The following is a 20524-nucleotide window of genomic DNA, read 5'->3' on the forward strand; positions in this document are numbered from 1 at the left end:
TATGAAATAAGAAAAAAGGTAGGCTAGGACCCGATTATCAAAACAGCAGGACCCTAGCTTAAGGAGCTGTGTTTTTGCAGCATATCTGGTTACTGGGAAACATGAGATGGCATTGTGAAGATCAGCCACTAGAACCAAAAGGCTGTGGGACTAGTGGGAATCTGTCTTCCTGAAGGAGGATTTGGCTTCTCATAGAAGGGAGTTTGCTAATATAACACTCAATCAGTAAATTAAGCCTCTTTGAAAAGAAAAATGCTCATTCTCTGGGTGCTGAATCTCAAAATAGCAATGTGATGGACAGACATACACATTTCCCAGCCTCAGTTATTTTTACCTTTTTTCATTTTTTAAATATTTATTTATTTATTTTAAAGAGAAAGAGAGCGTGCACAGGCAAGCATGAGTTCCCATGCAGGGAGGAGCGGCAGAGGGAAAGGGGGAGAGAACCTCAAGCTGACTCCCCACTGAGCATGGAGCCCTACTGAGCTGGATCTCACAACCTTGAGATCATGACCTGAGCCAAAATCAAGTCAGGCACTTAACTGACTGAGCCACTCAGGCGCCCCTGCCTCAGTTATTTTTAAATTATATTTTGTCCAAGAAAATATTGGACTGGACAAAGGTAAGTGAGTAAACAAGTATGTATTCAAGGCTGTTGCAATAGGGGAGAGAGACAAAATTCAGTCTTTATTTAATTCTGATGAAACAAAGGGAGGGAGAGATTTTTAGTGCTAGGATGAGAGAACACAAACCATCTGTGTTTGCCATTTGGCATTACCTAAAGGAAAAGTAAACTTTTTCCTATCTTTGTGACATAATGTAGTTTTACAACTTAGAGCAAGGTACCCACTCAAATTATACTTCTATTCTCCCACAAAAACTGAGAGGTAAGGGTACTATCATCCTTGAACCTGACATTTCAAAGAGAATGCTTCCGGGTCCTTGAGAACAAGATTCCTGGGTTGTAAAACTGGCAAAAAGGCTTTAAAAATTACTTACATCTCAAAGGAGTAGAGAAAGAATTTATAAGTACAAGTTTTCTGAAGTAAATGCTCTGAGAAAAGGGAGACCAAAGATCTAAAGTTCAGAAGTAATCTGTTTATATCTTAGTCAAGCTGAAGGACCATTAAAACCATCTTAGTCAATTTCAATCTGCATACAACCTGAAATAATAATATATTGGATCTTTGGCCTCCCAGCCAAGAGATAACAAGCATAACCACATTATTGTTTCCTTGAAAGGGAAGGATCATGAAGCTTATATTTTAGGGATCCTTCTAGCAACAGAAAGGCATAAATCCAACTATTACAGTCTCCATGGCCTGGCAACCTTGCATTTCTCTTGTTCAAAACTAGGTCAAGAGACACTCATCATCATGCAGCACAAAGTTGGAAGGTGTTTCAAAGCTCCCTGCTGAATGTAATGACCTAGATTTGCTCAGCTTTAGGGAGGGTAGACAGGATACAAAGTGGCCTTTCAGTTGCTACTGCTACTTTGGCCTTTGGTGCAACATCCATAGCTCCCTGATGGTTGATAAATTTCTAATTGTTAGTTTATAGAAATATTAGATGAGCAAATAATTTGCAAGCTAATATTGGGAGAATTTGGGGCATAAGATAAAATACCTTGTCTTTTGATATATATATATTTTTTTTTTTTTTTTAACAAAATATGACAATAGAAGAGATCAAGTGAGCAATGACAGAAAGGGAATAATAGGATATATCTGTATATGTGTCCATTTAGGTAGTGTGTTAGCTAGTCTCTGAGACTTTTCTTGGTAGTAGGTTAAAAATAAATGCATCACAGGGCGCCTGGGTGGCTCAGTTGGTTAAGCAACTACCTTCAGCTCAGGTCATGATCCCAGGGTCCTGGGATCGAGTCCCGCATCGGGCTCCCTGCTCTGTGGGGAGCCTGCTTCTCCCTCTCCCACTCCCCCTGCTGTGTTCCCTCTCTCGCTGTGTCTCTCTCTGTCAAATGAATAAATAAAATCTTTAAAAAAAAATAAAAAAATAAAAAAAATAAATGCATCACAGAAGAGGGAAAAAATGAATGAGCAGGAAAGATAAATAAAGGGTCAGCTATTTGGTAATATTTCCTTAAATTTTGAGGTATGAGGGGCTTTTGAGAAATTAAGGAGGATCAACTCTGTAAAGAATTGATAGTTAACTATTAGCTGTAGAAGTAAAGTGTTCAGTAGAGATACATAAGTTCGCTTTAAAATGATTTAAACAGATAAAATTTCCATGAGATCTCGAAAGTCTGTAAGGTTTGAAAGAACCATATGTAGCTAATTTATGTCATTAATGTAGAAATTAAGGAAAAGAATGAAAGCATAAAGTAGCTTGCAATAAATTTTTGACTAAGATAAGCTTCAGTGATTATAGGGTTTAATAATCTTTGATTTGAAGAACGAGGAATTATCCCTTAAATAATTTCAGGTAGTAAAACTTGCACATGGTCAGTCATGGGAGACATCCTCCCTGTCGACCTCTCTTTTCTTCTACTCAAGCAAATTAGAATAAGAAGTGGGACCAGGGGCCTGGTAGAGCTTCTGTAAGAATGAAGGCAAGTATATATAGATTTATTTTTCTGGTAACTAGGAAGAGTGACCTGGATACCCAGGATGTGATGGCAGTGGGGGTAAGAGCTCAAAGGGAATATGAATATTTTTAAAGGAAAAACATGTAACAATAAAAAGACTAATACTAGCAATATGTAAGATAGGATAAAGAAACCAGTAAGGTCTTTGTGTTGACAAAATTAAACAGTTTTAGAAGCATAAAGGATTAAGATACAACAATAAAAACGATGTCTAATTATTACAATATCAAAATTAGCTTCTTTACTTAAAATAAAAGGCACCATTAGGTCAATTTTTTTTCACACATTGTCATAGCTCAGGAATGGAAAGAAAATGAAAATTTACACTAATGTTAGAAGTAATTGTATATCTAATATGAGGTTCATATCAATTTTCTAAGTTCTTAATTAGCTGTTCAAGTAGTTTCAAAATTTCTTTTTAAAACTTTTCATTGGATTTTCTTTATGGTTTTTAACCAAGAAATCTGAGTATGATCTTAGCTATTCATAGAAAGCAAAATGTGCAAAATCAATAGTGCATGTTATAAAATAGTGCCCTTTTATAATTGATGCCTTACATTTAGTTTGAATTCTTAGTTATAATCCAAAGGATACATAATTATAAGACTGTGTATCAGTTTTTCAAAATCCGACCATAATTCAGCTAACAGTATTTAAGCACATTGCATGAAGAGAGTCACAATAAGGACTAGAAGATAAAATACAAAGTAAGACTGGATGGATACAGGTTAATATGACATAAACCTTTAAACAAATTTGGTAATGAATAAAATTATTAGAACAGGGCCTAGTGAAAAAGCTCTTTACTTTTGTTTTCAAAAGCAGTAATATCTGTGTGCCACTTTCCACTTTATGACATTCTCAGTTGTATAGTGTCAAATACTTAAAAACAGCTTTTTGAATATTTTCCTACATGTAATGGAGCCTTTATTCTGTAATTTTACTCATCTAGAAAAGAGACCTGAGATAGTATTTGTAGAATCTGTAATAAAGCCTGTGATTTGAATCATGAAGTCAAGGCTGTTCTGGAGTAATTCTACAGAACATACTCAGAAGCATAGAATCGGAGAAGAAAATTAAAAAAAATATATGTTTACTGTTTCTCATCATTCTATTTTCATAACACTTAGAAAGTTAGATATGTATAGAACTATAGAAATTCCATCCCTTACATTATAAATTTTATAGATGAACATTTCTCTTATGGCTAAGTATGTGATGCAAAGCAGAGGCACCAAAACTATTTTTTTGAGAATTACATATTTGATATTTCAAATAAGCATTGACTAAATCATCCAAGACAATTCAGAACTTTATTGGTCTCTTTTAAATTAATATGAGGGGACAGATTTTTTTTTCCAGCATTTAAGGACCTCTGAAGTTCTTCAGGCAGCCAGCCCATCAATGAAATAAAGTAACCTGACAGAGATCAATAGTAAGACACTGAATCTATTACTAGAATGAAACATCAGAACACACATTCAATGGCATTTTCTCTACCGAATCAATGTCCTTTTGTAAAGTTATCAGTTATGGTAGAGTTCCTTGGAGTGGCTTGTGACTATTTTGCCCTCAAAATAGTTGGGGTAGCTAAAATCGACAACCATATTGCTGTATAATGGCTTCCTGCAGGTTTGGGACGTGCTTCTTCCCACTCTTACTGCTAGTTCCCTGCACAAGGCAATTGTACCTAAAACTTAAGCACATTAATGCCTAATAGTCCTTGCCCTGTAAATGCACTTGAATGCCTTTCAAGTTTTAGTACATGCCTACTGTGTGCTGTGCCCAATGATGGGCTCTGGAAGACAATATACATAACCACACACATTTTCTGCCTTTAAGGGACTTTCAAGTTTAGGGTATAAAATAACTAACTTTTGTTGTCTTCTTTTGGTATAAACATACATTTGATAGACGCAGTCTAATATTTCTTCATTAGAGAATGGTATAAAGCAAATTTTGAAGGCTATTACATTGGTTGTGTGTGTGTATGTAAATGAATAAATATATGTAGATATACACACAAACACATATATGTGTGTATATATATATTTCAGTGTTTCAGTTCTGGCCAAAAACTGATGATTATATTGTGAAAATAAAAGAGGAAATTTAATATATTTGAAAAGGATGCTCTGGAGTTCACTATATGTTAACGTTGCTTTCAGGTTGATAGAAATTTCCTTCTGGTTTCTCTTTTATATAGTCCCTACTATCCAGACATACTTGAAAATATGCTGTGTTCATTGATGCATAAGGAAATAGAGTTCTAACAAATGTGGGAGATGGGATTGCAAGGTTACTAGCGAAGTGTCAGGTCCTGTAGAGAACTGATAAGGACACGGTTTAAATAAAGGAAGCTGTCCATCCAGCAGTGGTAGTAAGAAGAAAGGTAGAAAATTAAACTGCCAAATGCCAAACCTTTAATCATACTGAAGAGTTAACTTCCTTATAAAAAAAAAAAAGTTTTTTGTGCCACTGACATTAATTAAAGTCTTAGTACATGCTAACAAATGTTAAGATAGCTTCTGCTTACTGCCAAACATTTGAACGAAATAAATACACACACAGGAACCGACATGTTTAATGTTCTGCTTTAGTATTAAAAAAGGATACATCAGTATAGTCAGCCTGGATTGAATATTCTAAACTCCCTTCAGAATTTTTTATTGTAACTAAAAGTAAATTATTGTTTCATTTTTATTACTGGTTTAATTCAAGTGGCATGAATTATGCAAGCACATTAACAGAATATTAGTTTTAAAGTAGGAACTTTTACTAGATGGAAAATTTCTGTTCTCAATTTAAGAAATTGAGCTTTTAAAGACTGGCTTTATCAATTATTATTACCCATTAATTAAAAATATTGATTAAGTAATTTCCATAGGATGCTGAAATAATCTATATATTTAGGAAGAGAAAAATAAAAATAATAAAAATAAAAATAAATCAGTTATATATTGCCATCCTACTTCTACCTTTTCATTATTCCAAGAACCCTTATTGGCTTGTGTGTGTGTGTGTGTGTGTGTAATGAGGAATAATATAAGCTAATTTGGGGGAAATTATTGTACCAAAATAGATAAAAATTATGTATATTTTCTGAAAATTTTATAACATTTTTTTGTTGTTACTGAACTGCATCGTGGCTTCATGCTATGGGATTTCATAGATTGAAAAAGAAATTGATAGAAATTATGTATATTTTCTGAAAATTTTATAACATTTTGTTATTGTTACTGAACTGCATCTTGGCTTCATGCTATGGGATTTCATAGACAGACTGAAAAAGAAATTGATAGAAATTATGTATATTTTCTGAAAATTTTATAACATTTTGTTATTGTTACTGAACTGCATCTTGGCTTCATGCTATGGGATTTCATACAGATTGAAAAAGAAATTGATATGTGAAACTTAATATTTACTAGCAGTAGAGGAAAGGTTATGTCTCTTCTGCCCTGTAATTCACATTTACTTTCCGGGTCCCCAAGTGAGGAAAATCTCCCAGGTCTCATCCTATAATCTACTTTCTTATAAAATCTGCTTGGATTTCATTTTATTGTTACTCACAATTTTATAATCCTTTACATTTTCCTGTGGGTACTAGGAATTGTATAGGGAAACTGTTTACATGTCCTTTGGGCCCTACATTTTGCTCTGGATCCTAGGAAGGCAGGCGCTGAATCCTATGTCACCATGGCATGTCTGCAGAGTACACGTTATGTGTTTTTGTGCATCAATCTCATATTTGACTGTATTTTCTCAGAGTCACTTCACCTTCATTCTGATCCCAAAATATCTGCACACTTGATTCTGTTGCACTTGCAGGGTAGTATGTAGAATTTAACATCAGAAACATGTGGACTTTTCTTTGGCCTTCACCAGCACTAATATTCAACCAAAACTCACCGAGATGTGTCAGCCCAGTATTCATTCAAATTGTTGGGCATTTATTCTAATTGGCATGTACTTATTTCTTACTTCTCAAGTATTTTGATTATATCCCTTGTGCTCCCCCATTTTATACTTAGATATCTTGGACAACTTACTTAGCTTTATAGAGTTTTAATATTATCAACTCTAAGAAAGGAAAATAATAATGTCTATGTAAATGAACTAATAAAACTATGTGGGTTTAGCATAATGCTGAGCATATTGTAAGCACTCAATTATGATGATTATTTGTAATGGATGTTTTTATAAGTTCCATCAAATCCTTTGCACAATCCATTATAAAAAATGAAATTGGAGACAAAACTGGGGAGGGAATCATCACTTGGTCAACATTTAATAATTTTGAAACTGATTTATTATATGTGTTAGTATTACAGTATGAATTCTAATTCATATATATAATTTGGTATACATTTTTAGTGATACTTTTTTTTAAACCACTTATTTCTAATTTTACTGCCTTATATATTTTAATTATGTTTTTATCATGTATTACATTCATTATTTTAGCATATTTTATCTCATTCCACACAGTAATATCCTGAGATGGGCAATTAATCAAATCTTACTGTCAGTTACAAAAATGAAAATACCTTGATATAGAAGGCAACAAAATTCCACGGATGTGAGAGCATGGTCCAGTTTTCCCAATGGCATTCCAGTGTCCTTTCTGCTAGAGCTGAAGTTATTCAAACTTCTGTCTGATTAAAATGAGAGGGAATGCCTCTTATATGTACCTTTGTTATTACCACCTTCCATTTACCTAGTACCAACTGCCATCAAATATATTTTTTTCGGGGCGCCTGGGTGGCTCAGTTGGTTAAGTGACTGCCTTCGGCTCAGGTCATGATCCTGGAGTCCCTGGATCGAGTCCCGCATCGGGCTCCCTGCTCGGCAGGGAGTCTGCTTCTCCCTCTGACCCTCCCCACTCTCATGTGCTCTCTCTCTCATTCTCTCTTTGTCAAATAAATAAATAAAATCTTAAAAAATATATATATTTTTTTTTTCTTACAATTACTTTCCTTTTCCACAAAATCATGAATAACCTGATGAAAGTATGTAGATACTACAAATGGAGAATTATTTGAGATTGATCACAGCACTGAAGCACTGATCATCCTAAGGCTTGGACATTCACAATTTCATAACTTTGCAAATTTAAGTCTAATTTTGTTTTGTCGTTTTTATGTAAATAAGAAGAATTATAAGAAACACTACATGTTTAACATTTAACATTTTCAGGATGTTTTACACACATCTGTGTTACTTCTGATAATATTCACCTTTATCATGTAGCTGGGAAAAATGTAGCACCAACTTCACATATGTTTCTGAACAATGCATATCTTTAAAAATACTACTGTAGTTGTGTTTTGATTATTTTTCAATACTTTGCATTTAAAATTTGATAGAGAGGATTCTTTCCTCAGATAGTATGTGGTGGAAAAGACAACTAAAAGCAATAAACAAGCAAAAACAAGCAAATAAAACAACTCCAGTCACTGCCCCCTTCTGAAGACTTCCGTAAATCACCGTTTTGTCAGCTTATAGTCAGAAAATCAAAGTGGTAAATCTCTGAAAATGATCTATTTGATGGCAGAAAAAGAATAAGATAGCATATTAAACATATTTTGAGAGCCAGAATAGTACTCCAAAGAAAATTATCTGTTAAACAAACGTAAAAACATCCAGCAACTCAGAAGCCTGGGAGTACAGAGGAAGTGGGTAGTATGGCTGCTGCCAGGAGAACTCTCAATCTGGGCAGATTGCCAGATGACAACATATCAAAACTGCAGCTTTTTTTATTTCCACGTCACAACCGGCCAAGTTAGTGCATAAAATCTTTAAGCATTCCAAGCTGGAGTAACTTTGTAGATAACTTCAATTCAACCTAGTTCTATAAGAACATACTTCTCCATAATGTTACTGTAACATCTGTCCAGTGAGCAGATATATTTTCTTATACTTACCCCTTTCAATCTCCCCTCTGTTTTACTGACTGAAGGAGAACAATAAAGGAAGAACAAATATAAAAAGTCATTTACAGAAGCCACAAGACTGATTTGGTCTTAATTTTGTGCCTCAGTATCTCTGATGTATAAGGCTTTGAACATCAAGTAAAGAAGACCTGAAAAGGGCATTCAAATTCAAATCCACAACACCCTGGTGTGATTTACACCGTAAGAGTCTTAAGATTGTTTGTATTCATAGAAATTACATACCAATTTGTTTTAGCTTCTCAGGCACCAAGATAAAGAAAGAAGCATAATCAGTTATAAAATAAAAACAAGGATTTTGCTCAACATAAACACAAGTTTCTAATATTGAAATCTGAGAAGAATATTTTTGAATATTTGAATATTTGTAAAACACCGTATGATGTACTTCAGACATCTTCACTAACATGCCAAAAGTGGATATAACAATGAATTACAGAACAATTTCTTCTGTTGGCTGATTCAAATTCAAATGATATTGCACAGACACACAGATTACTAAAAATTTCATGCATCAAACAGTAAAATATTAAAATCCAGGGATAAAACTCAGTTGGGTTGAAAGTACCTTTAATTTAAAGAGATTAGTATTGGGGCACCTGGATGGCTCAGTTGGTTAAGTGCCAGACTCTTGATTTCGGCTTAGGTCATGATCTCAGGATCATGAGGTTGGGCTCTGCGTTGCATGTGGAGCCTTCTTAAGATTCTCTCTCTCCCTCTGCCTCTGCCCCTCTGCCCAACCCCCCCCCCCACTCTCTCTCTCTTAAGGAGAGAGAGAGATCAGTGTTACTGATGGTGAACTCAAAAGAACATGTTCCACCTAAAGGTATCCTAAAATATTAAATTCTGTAATGGCCAAATGAGTATATTTGTGGTGTGTTTGATTTACCAGTTGACCAATTATGTTACTTACAGTAGAAGTTTGGATAACTCGGATAACTATGAGTTGATTCTTTTTATTTTTTATTTTTCTCACAACTAAAATTTCCTTGAGTATTGAGTGACAGCCTGTGTTACACTAAACACTCTAGCAAGTACTGGGAGTAGAAAAAAATCTATGTAGTTTATTAAGGACAGAGCTACAAGCTATGATATACTGAAAAAAAGGGGTCTACTCTGTGGTGAAAGTCAAGTAAGCTAAACACCTATGAATGAATGTGGGTGAAGTGAATGTTCAGAAAAACTCAAGATTTTTCTCAGCAAACAATTCCTGTTCTTTCCAAATGATAGACATGTGAAAACACTAGATTTAAAACAATTTAGGTAAATGAGAACATCTGGCCTGATACCCATTGGACTTTTTGAAGAAAAAGGTGTGCAGGTAGATTTAGAAAAATAATGGCCTTTATTATTACAACTGCGTTTTCACTGGTCCTTGCACAGATATTTCCCTGAATTTTCTAACACTCTGAGATATATTTAGTGCTCAAAAAACATAAACCGTGCTTTTCTTATGGCTGGAATCCACATAAGACATTATTTATTAATAAGCTCTAAGTTGATAGGATTTTCCAGGCATAGCTTGTCATTCTGTTTTCTAAAACTGGTTTGCAAACAGGATTTTCTTCCAGACAAGAGGTGAAGAGAGGGACCAGGGAGCCAGTAATGTGATGCATATTAGAATAAGGAATAATTTGATGATAGCAAAAGTCCAAAGTGCAGTAAAAATCACTTTGTTTTGGTAACTGTTAAAAAGACATGTAAGCCTACTAAAAAGAATAAAATGATGTAAACCAAAATTTTCTTAACTCTCCTGCCATTTTTGAGACACTCAAAAAATGTAGTAATTTGTTGATATAAATAAATTATTAAGTAAATTATGAAGTAAATAAATGATTAAGTAAATAAGTAACCAAGAATATACAAATCTCTCATGCAGAATTCCACAACATTTATGTAATTAATCTGCCCTCAAGGAAATGGAGCATAACACCCCATTCATTAAGTGTGGCTGTGCATAGGGACCTCCTTCCGAAAGCACAGTATGGAAAAGGAGATAAAAAGGTAATTTTACAGTGGAGAAACATGACAAACCCCACCTCTACTGTGGGGTGACCTGATCGTGTGGAGGCCAGATGCACAAGTGGTGAAAAAATTCACTCAAGGCAGAACAAAGGAGATAGAAGTTTACTGAATAATAAGAATAAAAAAGAATAATAAAGAAAGAAGTTTACTGAATACACTGCAAGGGAGAGACTGCCTGAAGGCAGAGTTGGGGGCTCGTAGTTAAGGAAGGAAAGGTGAGGAGGTATGGGAACATATGGAAATTTCCTTTTTGGTATCTGTGTCAGGGTATAAGTAACTCATTGTTCACCTAGGGCTTATGGATATTTTGAGGTAGGTCGCCTAATGGCCCTGTTTGTATTCAGCCCAGGGGTCACTGTGGGTTCTTTTACCTTACTCAGTTTTCCCTTGTTCAAGTTGGATACCTAAAAGCAGCCATTACATCTATTAAGTGATCAAAGTTAACATCAATAGTCATAAGTCATGTTGATAGTATATACCCTTGATATGATGTGATGAGTCCAAAACTCGTGTCCCAGTGTAATCATAATTAGACAAATCCCAATTGAGGGACGTTCTATAAAATATTTAACTGGAACTCCTCAAAACTGTCAGTCATCAAAAACAAGGAAAGTCTGAGAAATTGTTACAACCAAGAGGGTCCTAAGGAGGCAGAATGACTACATGAAATATGGTATGCTGCCTGGGATCCTGAAACAGAAAAAGGGCAATCCGTAAAAAATCCAAGTAAATGAGAGTAAAGTATTGACTTAGTTAATAATAGTATAACAGTATTGGTCCCTTAACATATGTATCATACTAATATAAAATGTTGATAACTAAAGAAAATAGGTATGTATTATATGAGAAGTCTCTACTATCTTTGCAAGTTTTCTGTAAATTTGAAGTATTTTAGGAAAAAGTTTTTCTATGAATTATTTAAATATTAATTTTTAATTTTGTTTCAATTCTAGTATGGTAATGATATTATTTTTCTTTCTTTCCACTGAAGATAGAAATGGATGGATAGATTAATTTACTTTATGGATTTTATAGGCAATTTTTCATCTATCTAGAAAAATGCATTTTTTTTTAATGTAACTGATTTTATAGATAAAATATAGTTATAAAGCACAGTTGGCAATAGGATACCACTTTACCATTAAAAATACAGCTTAAATTCACATTCTTCTATAATCTTCACTTTTTCCACCCCATCCTATTTTACATATTTTCATCCAATACAGTGTAAATTTAAGTATATTCTCTTCTAGAAAATCACTGTAAGTCTATTGATACATATTTGGACTACTCAGTAGCTTTAGTTTTACTTATAGTGAGACTATACATATACGTAGCATGCATTCGGAGGTACCCTATTTAAAAGGCATTCCCTTCCTATTCCCAAAGTTGACTCTAATTCTATCAATCTAATTCATATAAGGTCAAAATCAATTATTGGGGTTTTAGCCCATTAGTAATTATTGAGTTAGGTGTGGTCATGTGATATAATTTTTGTCAAGGCAACGTGGAAGAAAGATTTCTGGGAAACTTTTGGTTAAGATTTCTTCACCGATTCAAGAGAAACATGCAGGAAGGACCAATTTCTCTTCCTGTCTGAATCCGAAGCTTGAAACTGTGGCAGCTATGAGGGAAACAACAAGGCACTTAAGAAGATGGTTACTTTCTGATGATGTGTTGAGCCTTTCAATTAATTTTTTCTGGAGACAACCTTCCTCTGCACTTGTCAAAAGAGATTATAACAATGTCCTTATTATTTAGGAAAGTTTTCTCAGGATTTTCTGTTATAGTCACAGGCTCCGGAGGTATCCAAAGTTTCATGTAGGTATCAGATTTTTTTAAGCTAATTTTCTATGGCACCCAAAGTAAAAACATGTAGATTTTCCCTGTTTGCATATCTAACGCCATTTGTGAACATTATGCCTTAAAAATTAACTTTGAATGTATGTGTAGAATTACGATTTTTTCATTAACAGTATTCATGTCTTCTTTTTAGGTTCAATTTTAAGTCAAATATTTGGCAGATTTTTGCCTTTTTACCATATAAGACTGTCACAGAAATAGCCAGGTTTTGTTTATCTGTCTATCTATCTATCTATCTATCTATCTATCTATCTATCTATCTATCTATGAAAGCCAGGTTCTATATATATATATAAACATATATATATATATATATAAAGAAAAAATATCATGCATGAGGTATCTCAATTTGTGTGCACTCAAGCTCAACACTCACTAATATTCCATTTGTGCCTTCTGACCTTTACAAATGGTTGTTTCATTGGATATATTCCAAGTTGAAAAAAATAGAATATTTTAACTCTTTGAAACAAACAATGCTTATATCTTCCAAATTTGCATCCAAAGTTACCATAAGTGACTTGAAAAAATTAGTCTATAGATAACCTGTGAAAATCAAAAAATTTTCTTTTTCTTTTTTTTTTTTTACAGAAAAGGAAGGAGAAGTGCCTGCTAAAATATGATCTAAATTATTATGAAGTGTAATGCTAAATTCAGTATTTGAATTTGGACTATTTGTTTTTACAAACAAATAACTTACATATCCTTTGGCTTATTACATTGACTTAACATCTCTGAATCACTTTTCAAGGGTTGATCTGGGAGGGTAAAGATACTAACATATGCACACACCCACACACCACTTTATATGTTAGATTTACATTTATAAGATTATTTTAACAATATCTTGATCAGGTATTTTAAATGGTAATGGCATATATGAAATTGCCATAAATATAATATGTTCTATATATTGTAAACTCTTAAGAAAATAATTAACACATAACACACAATTTCTCTAAATTATAATATAATATCTTTGTGATTTTCTTAGTAAAGTTTGAATTAAAGCCCTCAGAAAATATAGGTACTAGTCTGCCCAACTCATCTTTGCTGGCATTTAAGTATTCCTTTTAAAGTCTTTATTAATGAATAATTGACATACAATAAACTGCATATATATAAGGTATACGATTTGACTTTTTGACATATGTATACACCCATAAAACCCTTACCATAATCAGAGTAATGACTATATTCATCACCCACTTTTCTGATCCATCTTGTTGCCCCTCCTTGCCCCGACTCCATCCTCAGGTACTGATGATCTGATTTATGTCATAATAGTGTAAATGCTTAAGGCTTTTAATTAAGTTGGGTCATAAGGTTTATTTTTTTGTCTGGTTTCTTTTATTCAACATAATTATTTTGCACTCAGCATACTTCACCATGATGTTGCGTATATCAATCGTTCTTTCCTTTTTATGAGTAGTATTTCATTGTAGCCCCCCTTATTTGTAGTTTTGTTTTCAACAGTTTCAGCTATCCAAGCCAGATGATCCTCCCTCTGACACATTGTCAGAAGTTCAACAGTAAGGTCACGTGAGGTCACAATGCCTACCTCATTCCCCTCACTTCATCTCATCACATAGGCATTTTATCATCTTACATCATCATAAAAAGAAGGGTGAGTACAGCAGAGTACAGAGAGACCACATTCACACAACCTTTGTTACAGTATATGGTTATAACTGTTCTATTGTATTATTGGTTATTTTGTTAATCTCTTACTGTGCTTAGCTTGTACATTAAACTTTATCATAAGTATGTATGTATAGAAAAAAAAAAACAGTATATATAACGTTAAGTACTATCCATGGTTTCAGGAATCGACAGATTCAGGAATCCCCTGGAGATCTTGGAAAATATCCCCCACAGATAAAGGGAACTACTGTACTACAATTTGTTCATCCATTCACTTGTTAATGAACATTTAGGTTGTTTCCAGTGTTTGGCTATTACAAAATAAATCCACTATCAACAATCATATACAAGGCTTTTATATCAACATATTGTTTTATTTTTTCTTGGGTTAATACTTAGGAGTGAAATGGCTGAGTCATTTAAGAGGTGAAATTGTAAGACTGTTTTCCAACATGGATATACCATTTCACATTTCCACCAGCCGTGCTGATGCATCTGTACTGGTATTTCATTGTGCTTTTAGCTTCCTTCCACCTAAACATTAATAATGTGGAGCATTTGCATCCATGTATCTTCTTTTATGGAACATCTGTTTAGATCATTGGCCCATTAAATTTTTTTTTCTTGTTATTGAGTTTGAGAGTTCTTTATGTATTCTAGATGCAAGTACTTTACCAGACATATGATTTTGCAAACATTTTTTTCTTTTCTTGTTTTTTTTTTAAAGATTTTTTTTTATTTATTTGACAGAGAAAGACACAGCGAGAGAGGGAACCCAAGAAGGGGGAGTGGGAGAGGGAGAAGCAGGCTTCCGGCTGAGCAGGGAGCCCGATGCGGGGCTCGATCCCAGGACCCTGGGATCATGACCTGAGCTGAAGGCAGATGCTTAACGACTGAGCCACCCAGGCACCCGCAAACATTTTTTTTCCCAGTCTGTGGTTCATCTTTTTGTCCCTTTAATATTGTCCTTTGCAGTGATTTTTATGAAGTCCAGTTTAACATTTTTTTTCTTGTCGATTATGTTTTTGATGTCTTATCTAGGAAATCTTTAACTTAAGGTCACAAAAATGTTCTGTTTTCTTATAGAAGACTTACAGTTTTAGTTTTTACTTTTAGGACTATGATCCATTCTGAGTAATCTTTTTTCTTTCATTAGCCCATCACATTTATTATTTTGTGTTCTGTAAGTTAGCTTTTCATGCATAAGAGTTGCTTGACCCCAAACTTTTTGCCCCAAGTCTAATGTCTTAAAACATTAACCATTTATTTAGTTTATAAGTTTGTGGCTTGTCAATTGGCTAGACTTGGCTGAGAATATTTTCTGGTGTTTTGGAACAAAGCTCAATCATGTATTGGTGCTCAATTGTCTGTCAGCAATATAACCATCTACCAACAGATATAGTAAATCACTGAACTAGGATGGCTCAGAGGACTCAGCACATAGTCATACCAACAGTCATGATTTGTTATGGCAAAAGGATTCAGTGCACAGTCAGGGAAGGGAACTGGATGAAGCCCCAGAGAAACAAGGCACAAACTTCCAAAAGCTCCATTCCAAGTGGAATCACACAGGGCACACTTCATGTCCTCTTCAATGAGATGTGATAAAGCATGTGAATTGTTGCCAACCAGGGAGTTTCTTTAGAGACTCAGTGCCCTGGGTTTTTATGGAGATCTGATCACATAGGCTGCCTCTGCTTAGCATGTGCCCAAATTCAAGACTCCCAGAAGGAAAGCAGGTGTTCAGCATAAGCCACATTGTTTATACAAACACTTTAGGTACAATGAGCCATTTGTATTAGTTAATGGTGGGGATCCCTTTGAAATCTAATTTTTCAGACACCCGTCAAGGGCAAATCTTGCAAGCAGGCCTTTTCAAAAATAGTAGGCCAGAGCTACCGTGTTAATTTTTTTTCTGTATAATTGCTATTGAAAACAGTTAGTTAATAGGGGCGCCTGGGTGGCTCAGTCAGTTAAGCATCTGCCTTAGGCTCAGGTCAGGATCCCACTGTCCTGGGATCCAGTCCTGCATCAGACTCTCTGGTCAGAGTCTGCTTCTCCCTCTTCCTGCCTCTCCCCCCTGCTCCTGTGCTCTCTCTCTCTCTCTCCAATAAATAAATCTTAAAAATACAGAAAACAATTAGTTAAAATTAAAGGAAGTTATTCTCCTAATGTTCTGAAAACAAAATAAAACAGAATCTATAAAAGCCATGCCCCATCTTCATTTATCTCTTTTATCTGATTTTCACAGGACCAATGCTAGGAAGCATATAACCATCTTCTTGGCAATCTTACTGAAAGTTTTAGGTAAAATTCCCCTGAAGGTCTGAAATCATCACAATATTTTAAAAGATATAAATGATATCAAAAGTTGTTATGCAGGGGCACCTGGGTGGCTCAGCCGTTAAGCGTCTGCCTTCGGCTCAGGTCATGGTCCCAGGGTCCTGGGGTCGAGCCCCGCATCGGGCTCCCTGCTCGGCGGGAAGCCTGCTTCTCCCTCTCCCACTCCCCCTGCTTGTGTTCCCTCTCTCGCTGTGTCTCTCTCTGTCAAATAAATAAATAAAATCTTTAAAAAAATAGCTGTTACGCTTATAATCACTTATAAATAACAGATTTTAATGTAGTCATGTTATCTCCTTTTTATTTCATATTTTTATTCTTATAAGTTTAGGTACACATTTCATAAATCATTTAGAATCTATAAAATACAGGTTTCTATAACCCGTAGAATACTTCATTATGGTGCTTACTATAATATCATACCCTAAAATCTATATCAATAGCTGCACTGACATAATTTATCTTAAAATCATTCGAGTTTGTATGAATCTTTCAACTTCAGATGAATATTTTGTTTGACATTATTATTGAATGATAACGTGAAATGTAAAAACCTCCAAGAATGGTATTGGCAAATGTGTCCTCTGCTGAACTGACCTATGATACTCAATATTCTATTAGTTGATAATATCTGAGTAATAGGATCCTTGTGCATTTATCAAAATCTTGTATGTTTAAAAATAACTTTTATTATTGATAATGTCCCTCTTTTATATTAAAATTAAACTTTAGGTAGCTAATTTAATTGGAAATTAATACATAATAAAAAGTATTTTAATTTTGTTCTTATACACTGTTCCTTTCAATTTATTGTTTCCACTTTACCTGCTTTTTTCATTAAATCCCTTGCTACACTTGGAAGCATGCTTTAGATTCCTTTGCCGTCTTATTCTATCAGTGACACTCATAAATAAAATATAATACTCTTTAACTACTAAACATGTTAACTTATAGGTGAAATGTCATGTTTGAAAGCAATGTTATCCCCCACCCAACAGATTACTAATTATAAAGGAAAAAATACTTTAAAATGAAGAAGTCTTCATTTCTCCCTGTCCCCACTCATGTTCTCTCTCTCTCTCAAATAAATAAAGAAAATCTTTTAAAAAATTAAAAAAGAACTGAATGTGGTAAAGTTATATAAAGACAGAGCAGTAGAAATAAAATGAATCCATGATCAAAGAAAAAGAATGACATTATTAAAACTCAGGAATAAAAATTGATGTTTATTAATTAATTAAAAATTCTGTGAAATGAATAATTCCTATTGGTAGAAATTCTATTAAAAGTTATTTAAATTTTTAATAAGTCAAGGTTAAACAGTGTATAAGATATAGCAAAAAGTATCTATGAGTTTAAGGTAGATATGAAAATATAAATTGAATACAAATAATTCTCATGGAGAGAACTTCTAGAAGTAAAAATAAAATATTTCTAAAGTTTAACATATCAAGTTTAAACAAAATATTAAGTATACTGGAGAGAGAATTAGTGAATGGAATACATAAAGAAATTATAGATATGGAGAAGAGAATGATTTGATCCAATACATAGCCCTTAATAATAGTGTCTAAGAGAAAACTGAAGAAGCAAAAGTAAGGAGGAAGAATCATTTCCATAAAAATAGACAATACTTTTCCAGAATTTCCATATTTAGCAAGGTCAATAATTTCTGAGCAAAATTAATAAAAATAAATTTTCTAAAAACTCAAGTTCATTACTATTACTTTATATTATGCATTAATAAGACCCAAAAAAGTTGATTCTCTGAAATGATTAAGCAATCCACTGAAAAATAGGTTAATTTAACAAAATAAGGATGACAGAAGGCAAAACTAAAAAATCCATAGTATGAAAAATTTCCCATAATTTTAGATACACACTAACTAAAATAAAATTAAAACTACAATTTAGAATAGATTGGACTGCAAGAATCAATAAAACCAATAAACCAATAAAACTAAAAATGTATTTGCATACTGGAGTTTATTATTTAAGTATTATTAGTTTAAATATTGAATATTATTATGTGAAACTAGTACTTCTTGATGTAGATTCAGGTACCCAAGCTCCTTACTCTTTGTGCATCCTCCATCCACCAGGGTTTTATGTCATCTTTACTTTGCTGATAGGAGACAAAGAGAGCTTGGATGAAGCACATTCATGTCGTAAATGCCTTGGTGTGGTAGTAATACACAACCCTTTACTCATAGTCCATTGACAGGTATCCCGATATTAACATGTGGCCTGGCCCTGTGTTCAGGAAAATGAGTGAATCTATTTCTAGTGAAGGGTAGCTGTCTGTGCCACAAAAACTAAGATGGAATAAGCCATTTGTATGACTTAGAAATATTCACTCAATACTGAGTGACATATAGAAAATCTGAATGGGGAATAAACTTATTAAAGATGTGTTAAATTGCAGGGCACCTGGGTGGGTCAGTCATTAAGCATCTGCCTTCGGCTCAGGTCATGGTCCCAGGATCCTGGGATTGAGCACCGGGAAGACTGCTTCTCCCTCTCCCACTCCCCCTGCTTGTGTTCCCTCTCTCGCTGTGTCTCTCTCTGTCAAATAAATAAATAAAATCTTTAAAACAAGTGTATTAAATTGCTAAATAAAACCTAACCCCAAATAGTTAAGCCTGGAAACCTTCACGGGAATGTTTTACAAACATTACAGGAATAGCCCCATTCATTAATAAATTATTCCAGTAGTTAGATAAAAGAGGAAGCACTAAGAGATCTCAATTTTTTAGGTTAACTGATAAAAAAAAAAAGAAAAAATATAGAAAATTATAATCATGGGTATGGTGAGTTAAATACAATATTAGCAATCTACAATACATGTATTATATATGTATATAGATAATTATGTAAATTATCTATATACATATATTCATTATCCACACATAGGTGCTTCATACTAATAAACACATGAATGTATTGTCAAAAACTTCATGAACCTTTGGTCTCCAAAGCTTGTAGACACGTTTTGTGAAACTTACTTTTTACTCTTCTTTTTTTCTTAATTCACAACAAAAGGAGCAAGCACAGTTCCTTCTGAAGTGGACACAGGCAATTAGTACGTACTAGATGATTTTGAACATTACATGAAGTAAGAAATGCAAGATGCTTAAAACAGTTGTTGGCTTTTAGTGAGTTATATTTATCTTGGTTATGGGTCTAGGTGCAGGTCATTTCTAGCAGATTGGCCTAATGTTTTAAATAATACAATGGGGGCGCCTGGGTAGCTCAGTTGGTTGAGCGACTGCCTTCGGCTCAGGTCATGATCCTGGAGTCCCTGGATCGAGTCCCGCATCGGGCTCCCTGCTTGGCGGGGAGTCTGCTTCACCCTCTGACCCTCCCGACCCTCCCCCCTCTCATGTGCTCTCTCTCTCTCTCATTCTCTCTCTCTCAAATAAATAAAATCTTTAAATAAATAAACAAACAAACAAACAAACAAATAAATAAATAATACAATGGTACATGGTTTAAACAGTTTCGTAATTCTCTTCACCTACTGTTTAGGTTGCTTGGAATTAAAGGAAGACACCATTGAAAACCTTCTTGCTGCAGCGTGCCTTCTTCAGCTTCCCCAAGTGGTGGAAGTGTGCTGCCACTTCCTCATGAAGCTGTTGCACCCATCCAACTGTCTGGGGATCCGAGCCTTCGCAGACGCTCAAGGGTGTATTGAGTTAATGAAGGTAGCCCACAGCTATACAATGGTAAGAAGATTTAATATTTTAATCACAGAGGCAGAGCTGTGTTATCAGAGGTTAAAACAATTACTGTCTTTGCATCGAATGACTTCTTTCTGTTTAAAATGACTTCTACAAGCTTGGCACATTTCTATTACGGGGCACAATGTAGGATATAGTATTTTATAATAGCAAAGTAAAAAAAAAATAAAGCGTATTCATAATGGACTTTATATCTACATTGCCTATAAATAGTAAAAAAAACCATAAAGCAATTAAAGACTGTTTAAGATTTTAGAAGTTGTTTAAGTGAATCTTTCTCATTGCTCCTGGCGTATCTATCTTTTTATATCTACTTCCACAGCTACCCTTTTTTTTCCCTTTTCTTTCTAGAA

At 34.1% G+C, this 20524-nt stretch overlaps 1 protein-coding gene across 2 annotated transcripts in view; it reads left to right on the plus strand.

Annotated features, from left to right (window-relative positions):
* Positions 1 to 20524, plus strand: part of KLHL1 (kelch like family member 1) — a 360073-nt gene that overhangs the window by 142532 nt on the left and 197017 nt on the right. For both annotated transcript variants that reach the window (XM_045867545.1, XM_045867546.1), the window contains one exon: positions 19960 to 20156. In XM_045867545.1, the coding sequence (XP_045723501.1) occupies positions 19960 to 20156 (197 nt within the window). The remainder of the gene's footprint in view (positions 1 to 19959; positions 20157 to 20524) is intronic.

This window comes from Mirounga angustirostris, unplaced genomic scaffold, assembly GCF_029215605.1.
Source record: "Mirounga angustirostris isolate CCGP_5_RB_7025 unplaced genomic scaffold, mMirAng1.0.hap1 SCAF_3, whole genome shotgun sequence".
Taxonomy (NCBI): domain Eukaryota; kingdom Metazoa; phylum Chordata; class Mammalia; order Carnivora; family Phocidae; genus Mirounga; species Mirounga angustirostris.